The 20,263-nt window shown below is 46.4% G+C and overlaps 1 protein-coding gene across 1 annotated transcript in view; it reads left to right on the forward strand.

The window, feature by feature from the left end:
* FBN3 (fibrillin 3) overlaps positions 1-20,263 on the forward strand; it is a gene marked incomplete at both ends in the record, with an annotated part of 201,276 nt that overhangs the window by 87,727 nt on the left and 93,286 nt on the right. The window contains one exon of the mRNA XM_081314809.1: positions 2,569-2,691. Coding sequence (XP_081170935.1) covers positions 2,569-2,691 — 123 coding nt within the window. The remainder of the gene's footprint in view (positions 1-2,568; positions 2,692-20,263) is intronic.

Genomic DNA, 20,263 nt, shown 5'->3' on the forward strand with positions numbered 1-20,263 from the left:
ATGCCCAGTGCTTTTTTTGTAAAAGAAAAAGGTGCCGGAACTCACACATGTCATACAACCCGCCTTGCCTACCCTACAAGGTTCCATCCAAAAAAGGTGCCGGAACTCCGTTCTGAGCGTTCTATGAGAAAAAAAGCCCTGCTGACGCCAACCCCACACTAAAGTCGCACCCCAAGACACACACACACACACACACAAATAAAGAGCCTTGGTGGAGCAGTGGGGTAATGCCTCCTTAAGTAACACCAGCTGCCTGCAATTAGTGCAGGTTCGAGTCCCACCAGGCTCAAGGTTGACTCAGCCTTCCATCCTTCCGAGGTAGGTAAAATGAGGACCCAGATTGTTGGGGGCAATAAGCTGACTTTGTAATAATGCTGCTTGGGGGGGGGTGCGAAAGCCCTAATAAGCAGGCATATACATAGAATGAAGGCTACTGCTAAGCTTGTAAGCCACCCTGAGTCTTCGGAGAAGGGCGGGATATAAATGGAATTAAAATAAAAAAAATAAAAATAAAAAAAATAAACACCACCCCCCCGCTCTCCTCATCCATCCATCCTGCAACCGACGTGCTTGCAGGGGCGTCTCCAGGATGACCACTGGGCTCTGCAACCAGACGTCGCCATGCAAAAAATGCCACTGGCGTTATTTGTGCTAAAGGGTTGTGGCGGGTACCTCTGCAGTCAGGCTGGTGAAACTTTACTTCGGAGGGAACAAAGCGTCTCTTTCTTGCATCTCCTACGTTCCTCCGGCTGACCCAGGCCCTGGAGCTGTTTCTGATGCACAGCCGGACCCTTGTCCCGCAGGACGCCTCTGGATCTGTCAGGACCCACCCCAATCCACATCTTAGGAAAACAAAAACTCTTGGAGTCAGTTCTAGTCCAAAAGGAATTTTTACTAGGACATGCTTGGTTGTGGAAATACAAGACAGGACTTGGTATTGTTTTACAAATTGAAACTTTATAAAGAGTTCCCAGTTCAACCCCCCTTCCCTCAACCCCATTTGGTCAGCCCCCCATCATTTTACTTCGTGTCATCCCTTTCCTGGGAAAAAGGGAACTTCGATTCTTTACGGTTATTGCCTTCTTCCTTTACAGATTCAAATGGAGACACAGGCCAGATGCCTTCTTCCCTAACCCTCCCCTTTGTTCCCCCAGTTCAAAAAGTTTCCCTTGGTCTTTGAAATAACCTAAGGCAGGCTGAATCCACATCCACTCCTCCTTCCTCGGGAGATGGCAGAATCCGGGGGGGGGGGGATAATGTTTTAAACATACATTTATGAATGTGATATAAATGGATTCTGACAGGAGGAGTCTTTTCCTAGGCCCGTCCTGAGCTGCTGCTGCTTGCCTGGCTCTGCAGGGATGCAACCAGGCAGGGAGGGAAGGAGGGGGAAAATGGAGAAGGAGGAAGAGAGGGAGAGAAGGGGGGAATGAAATGGAGAGAGGGAAGGAGGGAGGGAGGAAGTGGAGAGAGGGAGGGAGGGAATGGAGGAAGAGGAAGGGAGAGAGGGAGAGAAAGGAGAAAGAGAAAAAAATCAGAGACGTAAGGAAGGGATTGGAGAAGAAGGAAGAGAGGGAAAGAAGGGAGGAATGAAAAAAGGAAGGGGGGAGAAAGGAAATGGAGAGAGGAAGGGAGGAAGGAAAAGGAGAGAGGAAGGAAGGAAGGAAAGAGGGAGGGAAAGGAGGAAGGAAGGAAGAGAAGGAGGAAGGAAGGAACTGAAGAAGAAGGAAGAGAGGGAGAGAAGGGGGAAATGGAAAAAGGAAGTGGGGAGGAAGGAAATGGAGAGAGGAAGGGAGGGAGGAAAAGGAGAGGGGAAGGAAGGAGATGGAGAGGAAGGAAGGAAAGGGAGGGAAAGGAGAAAGGAAAAGGAAGAGAAGGAGGAAGGGAGGAAGAAAGGAAATGGAGCGAGGGAGGGAAAGGAAAGAGGAAGGAAGGAGATGGGAAAAGGAAGGAAGTGAAGAGAGGGAGAGAAAGGAGAAAGAGACAAAGGAAGAGCAGGACGGAAGGAAGGAAGGAAGGAAGGAAGGAAGGAAGGAAGGAAGGAAGGAAGGAAGGAAGAGCAGGACGGAAGGAAGGAAAGGAAGGAAGGAAAGGAAGGAAGGAAGGAAGGAAGGAAGGAAGGAAGGAAGGAAGGAAGATCAGGAAGGAAGGAAGGAAGGAAGAGCAGGAAGGAAGGAAGGAAGGAAGGAAGGAAGGAAGGAAGGAAGGAAGGAAGGAAGGAAGGATCCCTGTTTAATTTATTGATTTGGAATTATTCGACATCATCCTTTGGGGCGCACCTGTTCTTTGCAAGGCAGCAGGAATGGAAACCAAGAGAAACAAAATCCCTGTGTTTAAGTCGGCAGGGAATCCGCCGTGCTCAGATGCGGCCAGGAGCAAAGCGGGCCGCCTGGTGCCCTCTGCTCGGGGGGCAAAGAAGGACACAGCCAGAGCGGGAAACGGATTCCCGAGCCCCGCGGATCTCCGACTTCCCCGGCTCTCGTGCTGCGGGGGGGTGGGTGGGGGTGTCCGTATGGGCAGCACCACCCCCCCTTGACGGATTCTTCTCCCCCTCTCTCTGCCCCACAGATCACGACGAATGTGCCACGACCAACATGTGCCTGAACGGAATGTGCCTGAACGAAGACGGCAGCTTCAAATGCATCTGCAAGCTGGGCTTCGTGCTGGCCCCCAACGGGCGCTACTGCGTGGGTGGGTGCCGGGGGGGGGGCGCTCCCGGCTGGAAGGGAGCCGGGGAAGGGGGAAATGGCCGGATTCTGGCCCATTCGGTTGGACACGTAAAATCCTCAGACTCTTTCTTTCTTTCTTTCTTTCTTTCTTTCTTTCTTTCTTTCTTTCTTTCTTTCTTTCTTTCTTTCTCTCTTTCTCTTTTTTCCTATCCCCTTCCTTCCCTCCCTCCCTCCCTCCTTTCTTTCCTCCCTTCCTTTTTCTTCCTTCCTTCCCTCCCTCCTTTCCTTCTTTTCTCTGCTTTCATTTTTTCTTTCATTCTTCCCTCTCTTTCTTTTCTTTATTATCCCCTTCCTTCCCCCCTCCTTCCTTCTTTCCTTCCTTCCTTTCTTTCTTCCCTCCATCCCTTTTTCTTCCTCCCCTCCTTTCTTTCTTTTCTCTACTTTCTTTTTTCTTTCCTTCTCTCTCTTTCTCTTTTTTCCTATCCCCTTCCCTCCCTCCCTCCCTCCCTCCCTCCTTTCTTTCCTCACTTCCTTTTTCTTCCTTCCTTCCTTCCTTCCCTCCCTTCTTTCTTTTCTCTACTTTCTTTTTTCATTCTTCCCTTTTTCTTTTCTTTCTTATCCCCTTCCTTCCTTCCTTCCTTCCTTCTCTCTCTCTTCTTTCCTTTCTCTTTCCTTCCCTCCCTCCCTCCCTCCCTCCCTCCATCCTTTCTTTCTTTCCTCCCTCCCTTCCTTTTTCTTCCTTCCTTCCTTCCCTCCCTTCTTTCTTTTCTTTCTTTTTTTCTTTCATTCTTCCCTCTTTCTTTTCTTTCTTATCCCCTTCCTTCCCCCCCCTTCCTTCCTTCCTTCCTTCCTTCCTTCCTTCCTTCCTTCCTTCCTTCCTTCCTTCCTTTCTTTCTTTCTTTCTTTCTTTCTTTCTTTCTTTCTTCTCTCTCTTTCTCTTCTTTCCCTTCTCTTTCCTTCCTTCCCTCCCTCCCTCCCTCTCTCTCTCTCTCTTTTTCTTTCTTTTCACCAATGGGCTTTAACTTACAGAGGTCACGATAGCGGGGAAATAATCCACCCCTGGAATGATGGCAAACGAACCTGCCTTGCCTGAGGGGAGGCAAATGCGCTGCTTCAGAACACAGGAGCAGAAATGGGGTGGAAGGGACAGGGAAGCGGATCTTTGCCAATCTTTATTATTTTATATTATTTGTAGAGATTTGCATACGCCCTGGTTTCCCCAACCTTGGCAACTTTTAAGCACTGCTGGCTGGGTAATCCTGGGATTTGTTGCTCATGTCTTGACGTGGCCAAGGTGGAGCCTCACTGCCCCCGTACACGTTGGGAAGCGCTGGCATACACTTCAAAGAATCCTGGTTATTGATAAGAGAAAAAAAAATCAAAGTGCAACGATTGCCAAAAACTAATTAGCAAAAGGAAGTCCATCTACCACTAGCCCCTCAATACTCAGCAGAAAAGTAAGTTCTTCAACCACCTCTTGAAGGCCAAGCATTGAGGACATCCTGTATCCCGGTCCAGAGGTCCCCAAACTTTTGGGCACCAGGGACCGGTTCCGTGGAGAAAGGTTTTTCTGTGGGCTGGAGGGGGGGGCACGTGGTTTTGTGCGCTGCCTGCATCCCACGGATGGGGCTTTGCTTGTTTCTGCGGACCGGTTGGTGGCATGCCACAGTACCGGTCCATAGACCAGGGGTTGGGGACCCCTGTCCTAGGGGACAAAGGACTGGGCCTTGCTTAAGATGAGATGTAAACCCTCAGCAGAGCCTCCTCTTGGAGGTTGCTTGAGTTGGGCTGAATGGTTGTCTCATTACCACATGGGTCACTAGGGCTAAACTTGCTCCCCACAGTTGGTGAATGGGTTGAAGCACTGTGTACCTGTGGAAGCTCATCTTCCAAGGGACCTCACGCAGAGCGCCTGAAAAGGTGCTTTTTCAAAAAGCAACTGGGCTTTGTTTGTTCTGGAAGGCATTTCGCTTCTCATCCGAGAGGCTTCTTCAGTTCAGCAAAATGTCTTCAAGGAAAAACAAAGTCCACCTTGCTTTTTTGAAAAAGCACCTTTGGGACAACCACGACCTGGTTGTCTCCTAGAGTGTATCTCTGGGGTCACACCTACCAGTCAAAGTGGGTGATAGCCCCTCTGGCTACAGCTTCCATTTCTTGGAGAGCCCAGTCCTAGAGCCTTGGTGGAGCAGTGGGCTAATGCCTCCTTAAGTAACACCAGCTGCCTGCAATTAGTGCAGGTTCGAGTCCCACCAGGCTCAAGGTTGACTCAGCCTTCCATCCTTCCGAGGTAGGTAAAATGAGGACCCAGACTGTTGGGGGCAATTAAGCTGACTTTGTAATAATGCCGCTTGGGGTGTGTGTGAAAGCCCTAATAAGCAGGCATATACATAGAATGAAGGCTACTGCTAAGCTTGTAAGCCGCCCTGAGTCTTCGGAGAAGGGCGGGATATAAATGGAATTTTAAAAAAAAATCCACTAACTGTGGGTCTGTTGCTCTAGGGCAGGGGTAGGCAACCTCGGCTCTTTTATGACTCATGGACTTCAACTCCCAGAATTCCTGAGTCAGCTGGAGTTGAAGTCCATGAGTCATAAAAGAGCCGAGGTTGCCTACCCCTGCTCTAAGGGCATTGTGCTCCCATCCAGAATCAAAGGGACAAGCAGAATGAATCAATCAATTTGATCACCAGAAATGATACTTCCACTTTAAAGGGGTTTAACTTCTTTTGACCCATCTAGATAGACTGTAGTAGCCTCCAGGTTCCAAGTCAGGTCTTCAACAGGTTTCTCAGTCTGGTTTAGAGTAGCTATCTACAACCAGTGTCATCAATGTTCTGATGATACCTCACTCCAAGCAGATGGATTATCTCCAGCAGCCACTTCATAGTGTGGAGGAGAAAATTCAGGTCTCTGTCGAACTCCTATTTTGGAGCAACTAGAGTCACGATCCCTCTTTCCCACTCACGCCAATATTCCAAGGTGGGGGGAACATTTATTTATTTATATTTATATTTATATCATTTAATTTGTGACAGTGGACCAAAAATCCTCGTCGGTGGTTAAAAAAAAAGCAGTTAATTATATAGGGGAAATTTGCTGTGACTATCTGAATGATTTATAGGCGGTCCTCAACGTATGGCCATCGAGCCCAAAATTTCTGTTGCTAAGTGAGACAGTTGTTAAGTGAGTTTTGCCATAGTCGTTCAGTGAATCCCTGAAGTTGTTAAATTAGTAACGTGGTTGTTCAGTGAATCTGGCTTCCCCGTGGACTTTGCTTGCCAGAAAGTCACAAAAGAGGGATCATGTGACACGCCCCCCCGGGACGCTGCGACCGTCATAAATATGAGCCTGTTGCCAAGGGTTCGGATTCTGATCACATGATCAGGGAGATGCTGCAATGGCTGTACGTGTGAAAAATGATCATAAGTCACTTTTTTCATTCGAACAGTCGCTAAACGAACTGCTGTAAGTCTAGGACTATCTGCACTGGCCACAAAGGAATCATACTGTTGCTATGTGACTTCCGAAACAGCATTCTAAAACCTGTATTTCAGCAGGCTTGGGAGGTCAGCTCCACGCTGTGGCTTCCTTTGCCCTCCAACTAAAGAAGGGAACAACACTGTCTAACTGCTCCTGTCTTTCCTATTGCAGACATTGACGAGTGTGAGACTCCGGGAATTTGTATGAACGGCTGGTGTATCAACACCGAGGGCTCGTTTCGGTGCGAGTGCCTGGGAGGGCTGGCCATCGGCGTGGACGGGCGGGTCTGCGTGGATACCCACGTCCGCAGCACCTGCTATGGTGGCATCAAGAAGGGCACTTGTGCCCGTCCCTTCCCGGGAGCCGTCACCAAATCTGAGTGTTGCTGTGCCAATCCAGACCACGGATTCGGAGAGCCGTGCCAGCCTTGCCCTGCCAAAAACTCCGGTGAGTCCACTTCAGAGAAGGGATCACTGGGGGCGCCAGGTTTTGTTCCCCCGGAAGACGTCCGAGCTAAAGGCTTCTGCCTCCTCTGGATTTTCAAGCAGTCAAACTTTCTCTGTGCCCAGGAAAGTAAAGGAGCTCTGAGGAGCCCGCAGAATATGCTAAATATTTTTGTCATGCTTCCGATAAATGAGACAGTTCAAACAAAATGCAGGCATTGTTTATCTAAAAAGAATGAAACGAAACATCGCCACTCAAGGAGGGATGCCAGAATCTGAAATCTCCTCCCCCCAAACCCATCATAACACACAGTAATCCCCGCCCTTATCTACACGTCATAAATCACATTATCCAATTAGTTTTACATATGAAGTTTCACTTCCCATTCTGCACGGGGGCTTTTCTCATCTTCTCAAAACATTCCTCTGACCTTTCCCCCCCCTCCCCCAAAGCGAAGCAATTAAAGTAACAGGCTGTCTCTTATATTGTCAGTGCAAAAATATGTCAATGTTTTGCAGCGTTGACATTTTTGGTGAAGTTTATCTTTAACATGCAGTTGAGGTGTATATAAGAAAGAGATGGGTCTTTCATTGCATCGTGGCAGCGATCTTCTTGACATTGTTTGGACCATATTTGGGGCAGAGCTGCTGGGAATATTCCAGGCCTGGGTTGTGGGATTGAGCTGCTAACATCTGAAGTGGTGGAAGCCAACTCTAGGCGGAGAACAGGACATATTTATTTCCTTAATTGTTTGGAGAGAAGAAGAGATGTTAAGTGGAAGAACTGATTACCTGGCACTTCCTGTGTTTCTCACAAGCACCATGGATCGGGCTGGCCATTCCTACATAATAATAATAATAATAATAATAATAATAATAATAATAATAATAATAATAATAATAATAATAATAATAATAATAATAATAATAATAATAATAATAATAATAATAATAATAATAATAATAATAATAAGAAGAAGAAGAAGAAGAAGAAGAAGAAGAAGAAGAAGAAGAAGAAGAAGAAGAAGAAGAAGAAGAAGAAGAAGAAGAAGAAGAAGAAGAAGAAGAAGAAGAAGAAGAAGAAGTTGGACCTTGGAGGTCATCTAGTCCAACTCTCTGCTAAGGCAGGAAACCCTATACCATTTCAGACAAATGGCTGTCCAGACTCTTCTTAAAAACTTCCAGTGTTGGAGCATTCACCACTAAATGTGTCCTGCTCTCCTAGTGTCCCATTTGGGATCTGGGGAGAGCAGTGTGCAAGAAAAACTTTTTTTTCCCTGAATATAAGAAGTTTGGCTGGGGGGAGAAAAGAGAATGACTGATTACAGGTTTTTTTTTAAAAAAAAACAGCTTTCTTTAGATGGCCTGGCCAAGGTTTTTTTTTTTTTTACTTTGAAGCTTTCCTTGGAATGACCAAGTGATCCTTTTGCAGTTTGAAGTTCTTCCAGGAGGAGCTGCATAGGGGGAAGAAGCCTTAGGGACAGCTTGTCCACCTGGAGAGGTCATCTGTAGCCCATGGGGAGGGGGAGGGGGAGAGGACAAATCAAAGAGATCTGGCAACTGCAGAAGTGACCTTGGATGGCTCTCCGCTGACCTGAAACAGACCGGCAAATGTCAGTCTGCATATTTTGGTTTCTAAATTGCTTTGCCAGGAGTCAGGCGGTGGCCGTTTGCCAAAGAATTGGTTCTTTGAGGATTTGGGATAATGAGCACACCTGTAAGTCAGGAGATTTGCAGCTTCATTAGTAATTTTAGCAGGCAGTTTTAAGCAGAAAGAGAAAGCTGATAAAGGAGAATATCTGTAGCTCAGGGTTAAAATGTTGAGCTTGGCAGTTTTCTTGCAGAGGCTTCGTTGCCCAACTCATTACCCAACTTATTTTTCATGCTAGAAGGGAATGCGGTGGAGTTGTTGTTGTTGTTGTTGGAGGAGGAGGAGGACTGTGGGGTCCTTGGTGCTTTCTGAGCTTGCATGTTTCCTTGCAGACGTTTCATGACCCAACTAAGTAACATCCTCAGTGTGAGGGAGGGTGGGGTTTGCTTTCTGTTTATATACCAGTGAGTTGCCTTGTGCAGTCACCCTTCTTGATTAGGCTGCTGTTTACGTCTTTGTCTGAGCTGGTCGTTCCTTGACTGGAGCATAAAGAGACAAACCTCCCCGTTCTAGCACTGATGAGGTTCCCTAGTTTGGTAATGAAATGTCTGCAAGAAAGCCGCCAAGCTCAGAGCGCACCAAGGACACCACAGTCCTCCTCCTCCTCTGCACAACCCCCCTCCCTTCTGGCACTGATGATGTATCTAGCTGGGTAATAAAAGGTCTGGGGGAAAACCACCAGACTCAGAAAGGACTGAGGATCCCACAGACCCTTCCTCCTCCTCTTCCTCCTCTTCCTCCTCTTCTCCGCAAATCCCACACCCTTCTGGCACTGATAACGTTACCAAGTTGGGTCATGAAACGTCTGCAAGAAAACCACCAAGCTCAGAGAGCACCAAGGACCCTACAGTCTCCTCCTCCTCCTCCTCCTCCTCTCCACAACCCCCCCCCTTCTAGTCCTGGTGGTGTTACATAGTTGGGTAACGAAAAGTCTGCAAGAAAACATCCACCTTCAGCGAGCACCAGGGACTCCACAGTTCCACCCTGAACTACAAAATGTCAGGACCCACCCCAAACCACGTCTTAGGAAGACAAAACTCTTGGAGCCAAATCTTAGTCCAAAAAGAATCTTTACTGTGACATGCTTGGTTGTAGGAATACAAGACAGGACTTAATATTGTTCCACAAACTAAACCGTTATAAAGAGTTCCTGGTTTAACCCCCCCTTAACCGCATTTGGTCAGTCCCCCATCATTTACATCGTATCATCCGTCTCGTGGGAAAAAGGAACTTAGGACCTTTTATGTTTATTGCTCTCTTCCGTGACACAAGCCAGATGATCCTACCCTAACCCCCCTCTTTTGTTCCCCCAGTTCAAAAGGCTTCTCTTTTCCTTTGAAATGCCTAATACCGGCTCAATACACATCCGTTCCCTCCTCCTCGGAGATGGCAGGATCCATGGAATAATGTTTTAAACATACATTTACGAATATGATATAAATGGATTCTGACACAAAGGTTCTATTGGAACTGTAAACTTCTAGAATTGTCTCAGTGTAAAAATACGTCCTCGAAATTCAATAATCTTCTGCAGTGCCTCTACATAAGTTTCCCCACTGTGAAAAATGTATGGGATCAACTTGTATGAACACTCACTTTGTAATTTGTACCTAATTATTTTTCACTATTTAGGAAAATATTTGAGAAAGCTTCTCATTTTTTTAAAAAAAAATGCTTCTACGGAGGACACGTGGTGCATTAACGTTTGCAAGCAATGAGGATATTTCACCTGTGATATTAACACGTTCAGTTGTGCAGATCACCTCTCGATGTTGCTTTCCCAAACGATAAATGTTTGATTTTTTTTCTCTGTCCCCTCCAGCTGAATTCCAAGCATTGTGCAGTAGTGGGATAGGCATCACAGCGGATGGACGAGGCAAGTTCTCAACACTTATTATGGGTTTTCAGGCAGATTCTGGTGAAATATTACAGGGGGGTGAGAAAAAAAACCTTCTATTAGTAAGCACAATTTAAGGGAAAACCTCTAGCGGAGAGCTTTCATTAGATGTATCCAAATGGAAGCTGAATGACTGGTTGCCAGAGATACTTTTAGTATAGATTCCTGCCCTGTGCGGGGGGTTGGACTAGATGACCTCAAGGGCCCCCTTCCAACTGAACGATTCTAATCTTCCTACTGCTTTAACCATAAAGGGGATTTCGCATTCAATTCTCCAATGATCTATCCCCGTGTTCTTTCAATCTATGTAATTTGACATTTAGTAGGATTAGGAGTCCTATCAGGAAAGTTAGAACATGCAGGTAGTCCTCAGATTACAAATCACAACAGAGCCAAAAAAAATGTCCGTGGCTAAGCGAGACACTTGCTAAGCGGGTTTGCCCCACCGATCTTGCGACCTTCCTTGCCACGGTTGTTAAGCGAATCGCTGCAGTTCTTCAATTGGTAACAGGGTCATTAAGCGAATCCCCATTGACTTTGCTTGTCAGGAGGTCACAAAAGGGCCGTTGTAACTTTGAATGGTCACTAAACAGACTGTTGTAAGATGAGGACTAGCTGTATTTTGTTATTAGGCTTGTCCCCCTCAGTCCTCTGGCATTAGCGTTTCCATGGTTGGCTGTGGAATTCTGGGAGTTGAAGTCCAGACATCCTCAAGCTGCCAAGGTTGAGAAAAAGGAGGGTGGGGGGAATGTTGAGGAGAGGGACTGAGGTTGCGATTCTCTGGCACAGATATTAACGAGTGCGCCTTGAACCCCGACATCTGCCCCAACGGCATGTGCGAAAACCTTCGAGGGAGCTATCGCTGCATTTGCAATCTGGGCTACGAATCGGACCCCACTGGGAAGAACTGCGTGGGTGAGTAAGAGCGGAGCAGAGCAAAAACACGGGGCTTGAGGCTGGCCATTCAGCAGAGGGCGGGTGGCGACACTGGCCAGAGCTGGGCTAGAAACTGTAGACTCTGGAAAGAGTGCGGAGAAGAGCCCGAGCAGGGGGTTGGACTAGATGATCTCCCAGGTCAATTCCAACTCTGTTATTCTGTTTTGTTCTGTTCTGTTCCGTTCCGTTCCGTTCTATTCTTATTCTATTCTATTCTATTCTATTCTATTCTGTTCTGTTCTGTTCTGTTCTGTTCTGTTCTGTTCTGTTCTATTCTATTCTATTCTATTCTATTCTATTCTATTCTATTCTATTCTATTTAATTATATAATTATTATATAATTATATTATATTATTGCTGGTTGAGCTCCGCATGGCGCCCGACCTTCGCTCCTTCCAACGCGATCTGAAGACTTATTTGTTCGAACAAGCCGGCCTGGCCTGATGGGGGATGGGTTTGGATTTTATTGTTGTTTTAAATGTATTTTAACCTATTGTTGTAACTTGGGCATCTCATTTAATTCTTTCTTAACTTTTGTATTTTTGTACTTTTATATGTTTGCCCTGTTCACCGCCCTGAGTCCTTTGGGAGAAGGGCAGTATACAAATAAAATTATTATTATTATTATTATTATTATTATTATTATTATTATTATTATTATTATTATTATTATTATTATTATTATTATTATTATTATTATTATTATTATTATTATTATCATGTCTTTATTCTACTTATTCTATTCTATTCTATTCTACTCTACTCTACTCTATTCTACTCTACTCTACTCTACTCTGCATTCTATTCTGCATTCTATTCTATTCTATCCCATAATTCTATTCTATTCTGTTCTGTTCTATTCTATTCTATTCTATTCTATTCTATTCTATTCTATTCTATTCTATTCTATTCTATTCTATTCTATTCTATTCTATTCTATTCTATTCTATTATTAAATTCTATTCTATTCTATTCTATTCTATTCTATTCTATTCTATTCTATTCTATTCTATTCTATTCTATTCTATTCTATTCTATTCTATTCTATTCCATCCCTATCCTTCTATTCTATTCAACTCTATTCTATTCTATTCTTTCTTTATTCTATTCTACTCTACTCCTGGGGTTTTTTTAACTGGGGTTTTTATTTTAAGGGATAATTTAATCTTTTTTAATTGTTTTTAAATTTTGTATTTTGTATTGCTTGATTTTAAATACCCTGTAAACCGCCCTGAGTCCTTCGGGAAAGAGCGGTATATAAATTTAATAAAATACTCTACTCTACTCTACTCTACTCTACTCTACTCTATTCTATTCTATTCTACTCTACTCTACTCTACTCTACTCTACTCTACTCTATTCTATTCTATTCTATTCTATTCTATTCTATTCTATTCTATTCTATTCTATTCTATTCTATCTAAAAAGAAGAACGATTGCAGGACTTGGGTTTGGCCAGTCTAGAGAAAAGAAGAAATAGGGGGGACAGGATAGCAGTCTTCCAGTATTTGAGGGGCTGCCACAAAGAAGAGGGAGGGTCCACTTATTTTCCAAAGCACCAGAGGGCAAGACAAGAAGCAACAGATGGAAACCGATCAAGGAGAGAAGCAATCTGGAACTAAGGAGGAATTTCCTGACAGTGAGGACAATTAATTGGTGGAACAACCTGCCTCCAGAAGCTGTGGTTGCTCCAGTACTGGAGGTTTTGAAGCAAGGATCTGTTTGACATGATATAGGGTTTCCTGTTCAAGCAGAGGGTTGGACCGGAAGACCTTCAAGGTCCCTTCCAACTCTGTTATTCCGTGCAATAGTGCCGAATATCTGCAGCTCAGGTGCAGGATGAGGGCTATTAACAGGCTTGTGGGTTGTTTTCCGAACATTTCGTTACCAAGCTAGGCAACGTCTTCAGCAAAGTTGAGGGGATGTCTGTGTCAGTGCTTTTCTGCTTATAAGGGCTTCGGATGTGGGTGTGTCAAGTGAGGGTCTTGTGCTGGGCCAGGTGTGATGAATATTAGCTCTGTACCTATGAGGGAGCGATGACGAGGACCATAATTTCTCAGGCCAGATATGGCCATTGCGTTAGCAACCGAGAATCGCTCAGGTAGGTCAGAACACCCAGATAAGCAGGGATTTATACCAGACAAACAAACAGAAAACAATACCCTAATCGAGGAACTGCCAAGGAAAGAAATAATCAAGCGGCAAACAGTATCCTAACCAGAAAACTATCAAGGAGAAAACAACACCCCACCAAGACTGGCAGGGCAGCCTATTGTATATAATCAGGGAGCAAACCTTACACTCACTAGCATGGATGATGTAACCTAGTTGGGTCATGAAATGTCTGCAAACGAAGAACCCAGCCCAGAGAGCATCAAGGACTTCAGCCTTGCAAAACTTGACCTTGAAGGTGAGTGATGATGGTTAACAGAATGGATATCGTGGAAAACTATGGTTTCCCATCTAATTCCCAATGGGAAAGATAGGAGAGTCAGAATTAAACCCCATTGTGTGTGTTTAGTCTACCCTATCCTATTAAGTTCCCTTCATGTTTTTTTAAAAAAAGTGGCTAGTCCTTATGGCTCAAAAGAGGATGGAGAACAGCACATTTGTCAGCTGCTGTGTCTTACTTCTCTCTCCAGATGTGGACGAGTGCGCCATCAATCGCCTGTTGTGTGACAATGGCTTGTGCCGCAACACGCCTGGGAGCTACAGCTGCAGCTGCCCCAAGGGATTCGTCTTCCGGATCGAGACAGACACGTGTGAAGGTAACTGTTTTCTCTTGGTCTGGAAGTGGGTACACCGCAGATACCAAACATCAAGGTAGAAGCCTTGAAACCATGGCAGCGAAGGTGAATAGTTGAATCTAGTAGATCCCAAAGAGCTGGTGGCCACAAAGCAAGAAACTGGGATGGATTCTTACAAACCCTCCAGCTTTTGATTTCTTCTCGATAGACTGGAACATTGGGCGCTATCTAGCAAAATGAAATTCACCAAAGTAAGGTTTTACACTTAGGCAAGAAAAACCAAAACTTGATGACCAAAAGACAAACAAGCGAACGAAAACTGTTCAAAGTTGCCATTGCACTGAAATGACTTACGACCATTTTTCACACTTATGACCATTGCAGCATCCCCAGGGTCATGTGATTTATATTTGGATGCTTGGCAACTGATTCAAATGTGTGAACAACCGGTTCTCTCTTTGGATGCTGCTTCCGGAAGTCCATCCTGGGCCTGGGCAACAAAAAATTAGCTCCCGGTTCTGCCCTTTTCCTTCTGTCTCCTAGATATTAACGAGTGTGCCTCCAGCCCCTGTGTCAACGGGATCTGCCGGAACAATGCCGGCTCCTTTGCCTGCGAGTGCTCACCTGGAAGCAAACTGGATCCCAGTGGCACCATTTGTGTTGGTAAGAAGCTGCCCTAACCAGTAATGGTCATAGGGTTGGGCTTTAGAGCCAGCGTCTCAGGTCCTGGACTCTGGATGTGGGTGCAAAGGAGGGCGTAAGTCTTGCCTCAGCTATCTACTCAGGAAAGCATGACTCTTGAAACGAGCGTTATTTCAAAAGAACGTTTACTGAAAGAAAGTGATTGCAAGGAAGTCAGGCAGAATCTGAAGTTCCCGCGCAAACTGTTAAGCTAAATTCCCCAATATGCCAACCCCACCCTGATGCCCCAATCTGTCAGGAGCCAATCTGCTGGCGCAAAGGTGTTATGAGAACTCTGAGGCCAGACGTTAATAACAAGTTGTCTCCCTGGCGCCACAACCTTGGTAACAGGCTGGAATTGGCCAGAAAGGAGTCCATCCAGATGGCCCTGATGGCCCACCTCCCAAATTCCCATACAGATACATCAAAGTGAAGCAGCAAATTCTCTATTCCCCAAAATACATCCTCCCTTCCTTTAAAATGGCAACGTTCCGACAGGGACCTGACCGAGGGTGCCAGGGAACGGTCACACCGTTTAATGGAATATGTGGATGATGTATTGAGGAAGGAAGGGAAGAGAAGCTGGCTAGGCAACCATCAGAGAAGAGAGGCAGGAGCCCTCAGTGACTCAATGGTCAGTCGAAAAAACTTAAGAAGGACCCATCCTAACGGATCAAGCAGTTAAAAGTGATGGCGGGAAGTTTGTCCTTTCAGACTTGCAAGATTCTGTTATTGTTAAGATGTTTAATTTAGTAGCTAGAACAGTAAAGTGTGCAATGGGCCAGAAGACACAATTGTAGTTGAATGGTAAGACTTATGCATGAGGTAATTACACTGTGATTGTGATAAGTATAAAGGGGGAGTTCCCCTTTTTCCCCGCCTTTTTCTTCTGTGTGCTCTGTATACTTTTTGATTTACCTCATGTTGTTCCTGTGTTCCTGACTATCTTGTCTGCTCCTGCATGAGGCAGTCAACGTTATGATTGGTTGCTGGGTATAAAGGGGGAGTATACCTTTTTTCCCGCCTTTTTCTTCTGTGTGCTCTGCATGCTGTTTAGATTTACCTCGTGGTACTCCTGTGTTCCTGACTATCTTGTTTGCTCCTGCATGAGGCAATCTACACTGTGACTGGTTGCTGTGGGTGTAAAGGGGGAGCTTCCCTTTTTTCCCACCTTTTTCTTCTGTGTGCTCTATTATGCTGTTCTGTGTTTTACCTCATGATTTACCTCATAATGATGTAGTGATGTGCCTGACTATCTTATTTACTGTAAATATAGCTGTAAAATATATTTATGTATATAAACTTGCAAGTTCATGTCAGCATCTCTAACTTCAATTGGGACACCTGCTGCACAATCCCCTTACAATATCTTTACTGTAAAATAGAATTATCTCACCTGGTTGTGCAAGACGATGGGCTGGATGTTTCTCGCCAGCAAGTGGGAACCAAGATGTGCTTTTCTAACACCTGGCCATGTGCAATGATACCTCTTTGCTGCAGAACACACACACACACATACACCCAACCTATCTCTCTGCTTTCACGCCCCAGACAGCATGAAGGGCACCTGTTGGCTCAACATCCAAGAAGGACGCTGTGAAGTCAACATCAACGGGGCTACCTTGAAGTCCGAATGCTGTGCCACATTGGGGGCTGCCTGGGGCAGCCCCTGTGAACGCTGTGAGATCGGTAAAGTGGGACTCTGATCCATGGGGTGCCTTCCTTTGGGTCTCCCAACAAGCCACCATGCCACAAGGCTCTACCCTTTTTCTCTTCGGTTCCAGATGCCGCCTGTCCACGAGGTTACGCCAGGAGGAAGGGTCTCTCTTGTGAAGGTAGCTTCCATCTCTGGTTGGCGAGCCCTGCCTTGTTTCTCGAGGGGCTGGGTATGGAGCCCCCCAACCTCCAAAAAAGAGGAATTGGTTGTCTCTGAGAGTTTCGGGAGGAAGGATGTGGAGATGCTCAGAGACAACCTGCTGTGGAACCTGGCAGAAAGCTCCTTTGCCATCAAAGAACATCACAACCAGGTTCTTCTCAAATTGGACTGCTCAAGCGTTGACAGGACCTCAGCTCAGTTCTGCTCAGATGGGAGATGGTCTGGATGGTGCCCTTTCAGAAGAACGCTAGGGAGGTCTTCTAGGGCTGCCCCAGCCATGGCCGCCATCAGGACCTTCTGTCCTCCAGCCAATGTTTCTCTCTGCCCCACCAGATGTGAACGAGTGCGACGTCTTCCCGGGGGTCTGCCCCAATGGCCACTGCGTGAACACGGCAGGGTCCTTCCGATGCGAATGTCCAGAAGGGTTGACCTTGGATGGTTCTGGCCGGACCTGCGTAGGTGAGGACCGGGTGATATGACTCATCTAGCTGCCTTCTTCTCTTGGGGAGTGCTGAAACTGAAGTAAGGAAGGAATTGAGATAGGAAGGGAGAGGAAGGAAAGAAGGAAGGAAGGAAGGAAGGAAGGAAGGAAGGAAGGAAGGAAGGAAGGAAGGAAGGAAGGAAGGAAGGAAGGAAGGAGCAATGAGTGAGGAAGCAAGGGAAAAGGAGAGGGGAGGAGAGAAGAGAGAAAGAAAAAGAAAAGGAGAGATGGAAGGAAGGAAGGAAGGAAGGAAGGAAGGAAGGAAGGAAGGAAGGAAGGAAGGAAGGGAGGGAAAGGAAAAAGTGATGAGGCAAGGGAAAAGGAGAGAAAAAGGAAGAAAAAGGAAGAAAAAGAAAGAGAAGGAAGAAAGGAAAGGAGGGAGGGAGGGAGGGAGGGAGGAAGAATCCCTGCTCTCCTTTTTCCCTAAATCCTCACCCCGGCTTTCTGACCTCCCTTCGCTCTCGCTTCTCCCCCATCCAGATGTGCGGCTGGAGCAGTGTTACATGAAGTGGGCCGAGGACGAGTGCACCGTGGCACTGCCAGGGAAATACCGCATTGACCTTTGCTGCTGCTCGGTTGGCGCGGCCTGGGGCAAGGACTGTGAGGAATGCCCCAAGCCCGGCTCGGCTGAATTCAAAGCCATCTGCCCGCGGGGACCTGGCTTTGCCAACCGGGGAGATGTCTTATCCGGCCGGCCTTTTTACAAAGGTATGAGTGAGGAGGTTTTGCGGATGGGTGACTGCAAAAATCCATCCGTGGGGAAGAGGATGGAAGTCAAGGAGGGCTGAGAATCACCGGAAGGCTTAGCACAGGGGTCAGCCTTAAGTGGGGAGTAAGGCAAAGATTGGGGATCCCCCTCAAACCACCGCTTGGGCAGGGGACAATAGAAGTTTGTGCGTTGCAGAAGCAGATTTGTATGCTGGCAGTGCTGTGCTGTTGGCTGAGAAGCTGAATAATTTGCAGCGGATGTTTGATCAAATGTATCACGCAACACAGATCAAATGTTATGAGTTTCTTAAAGATTGGGGAGGCCCTGTTAAGCCACCAAAGCACAAGGTTATGAGGAATGTTTGGAGGGGGGGGAGGAGAAATGGGACAATACAAGTGTGTTGATTGAGGAAGCAGATTCACTTTGTATGCTGGCAGTGCTGTGCTGTTGACCGAGAACTTGAATAATTTGCAACAAATGTTTGATTGAATGTATCATGCCACGAAGATCAAGTGTAATGAGCTTCTGAAAGCCTGGGAAATAGGATGACAGTTCTCTGGCATTGAGTTTCTCCTCTGCAACACTTAAGCATCTTTATCCTGGATAGAACTTCTCATTTTCCACGGTCTGTCACAGTATGGATATCCCTCCTCAAACACTTTTATCTCCTCTTCCAATAAGGACAGGAGCGTGCATTTCCAACAGGTGTAGTTTGAGTATGGAGATTCTCTGTCACCCGGGTCATCGTTGTCCCCAAGGTGCTTTTTTCAAAAGGCAACTGGATTTTCGTTGTTTTCTTTTGAAGACATTTCGCTTCTCATCCAAGAAGCTTCTTCAGTTCTGACCGAATGGTGGAGAATGGAAGGCTTTATATTCCTTGCAGTCATCTGGACGTTAGTACTCTCTCTGAGAGTCATTGAGGCCACTTGGAGGTTTATCTGTCCCCTCAAAAGTGTGGAACCTTTTTGGCAATCCTGAAAGGACAGTGTTGTAAACAGGAGAGAGGTGGTGTCATATCCCTCCCCCTCTGTTGAGACAGGGCTGGTCAGCCTCAACGTAGATGTCCTTTTTGACCCTTCTTTCAAACCAGCCATCCTCCCTGTTCAAAATGTGGACTTTTCTGCTCTTCAAAACAGTGGCCTCCAAGCGGCCTCAACGAATCTCAGAAAGAGCGCCAAGGAATATATCCGTTTTCCACCATTCAGTCAGAACCGGAGAAGCTTCTTGGATGAGAAGCGAAATGTCTTCCAGGGAAAACAAAGAAAGTTCAGTTGCCACTTGAAAAAAAGCAACTTTGGGTGTCCTTTGAGTTGTTCTTTTTAGGCAGGAGGACCAAGGTTGCAGGTAAATTGCAGTCCACCACAAAGTTTCCTACACTCTCCTTGCAGCATGATGTGGCTTGGGGTCTTCTCCACATACAGTATCCGCCCCCTTTCAAATCCTCCATTTGTTCCCTCTAGTTGCTTGCTCAGGGAGTCCATTGTCTGAATTTCCTTTTTTTAAAAGGAGGCAACCGGACTTCCTGGTTATTCTCTGAAGGCATTTTCCTTCTCATCGCAGAAGCTTCTTCAGCTCTGACGGGATGGTGGAGAATGGAAGGATTTATACTCCTTGCAGACAGCTGGTCATTTGCATCCTTTTGGAGAGCCGTTGAGGACACTTGGAGCGGGGAGTGGGAGGGAATACAACATCATCTATCTCCAGTCCACAAAACAGTCCTTTTAGCAGTTCCAAGAAGGCTCCACCCCCATTTGCACCCCTCAGGTGACCCTCAGGACACAGACAAACCTCCAAGCGGCCTGAACGACCCTCTAAAAGCATGCAAATGACCAGCTGTCTGCAAGGAGTATAAATCCTTCCCTTCCCCATCATCCGGTCAGAGCTGAAGAAGCCTCTTGGATGAGAAGCAAAACGTCTTCAAAGGAAAAACAAACAAAGTCCAGTTGCCTCCTGGGGAAAAAAAAAAGCACCTTTGGGACAACCGTGACCTGTAGGACGGAGAATCTCCATGGACCGTTGTCTTCCTGATATGATTCTTGAAACTGCCTCTGCTCGGTCAGGAGCATATAGGATGCCCCATAGTTGCCTACCCTTGGCCAGTGGCCAATTCCTCCAAAGAATCTGAAAGGAGGTGAAATTCATAAATGGATGGACCTGGAAAGAAATGGACTTTTCTGCAGCTCAGGAACAAGAGAACGGGGCTTCCGGCAGGGCGAAGAGGCCGCCCTGGTGCTCCTCAAGGAATGGGGGTTTTTTGGCAGTGTGGGAGGCGATACTCAACCGTGGCCTTTCTGCCTTCCCCAGATGTGAACGAATGCAAGATGTTCTCTGGTCTTTGCACCCACGGCACCTGTCGCAACACCATCGGGAGCTTCCGGTGCCTCTGCGGCAGCGGCTTCGCTCTGGACGCCGAGGAGAGGAACTGCACAGGTGGGCCCAAAAACCTCTGCTTGTTCCTCTAAGGTCGGTTGATTCGCCCCCAGAATTCCTGCTTTTGGCTTTGCCGGTGAAATTCGTTCGTTCGTTCCTTCGTTCCTTCCTTCCTTCCTTCCTTCCTTCCTTCCTTCCTTCCTTCCTTCTCTCTTTCTCCTTTCCTTCCTAACTCCCACTTCTTCCTTCCTTCATCTCTTTCCTTATTTCCTTCCTCCCTCCCATCCTTCTTTCCTTCTTTCCACCCTTCCTTCCTATCTCCTTC

The sequence above is a fragment of the Vipera berus genome (assembly GCF_964194415.1).
Source record: "Vipera berus genome assembly, chromosome: 1".
Classification (NCBI taxonomy): domain Eukaryota; kingdom Metazoa; phylum Chordata; class Lepidosauria; order Squamata; family Viperidae; genus Vipera; species Vipera berus.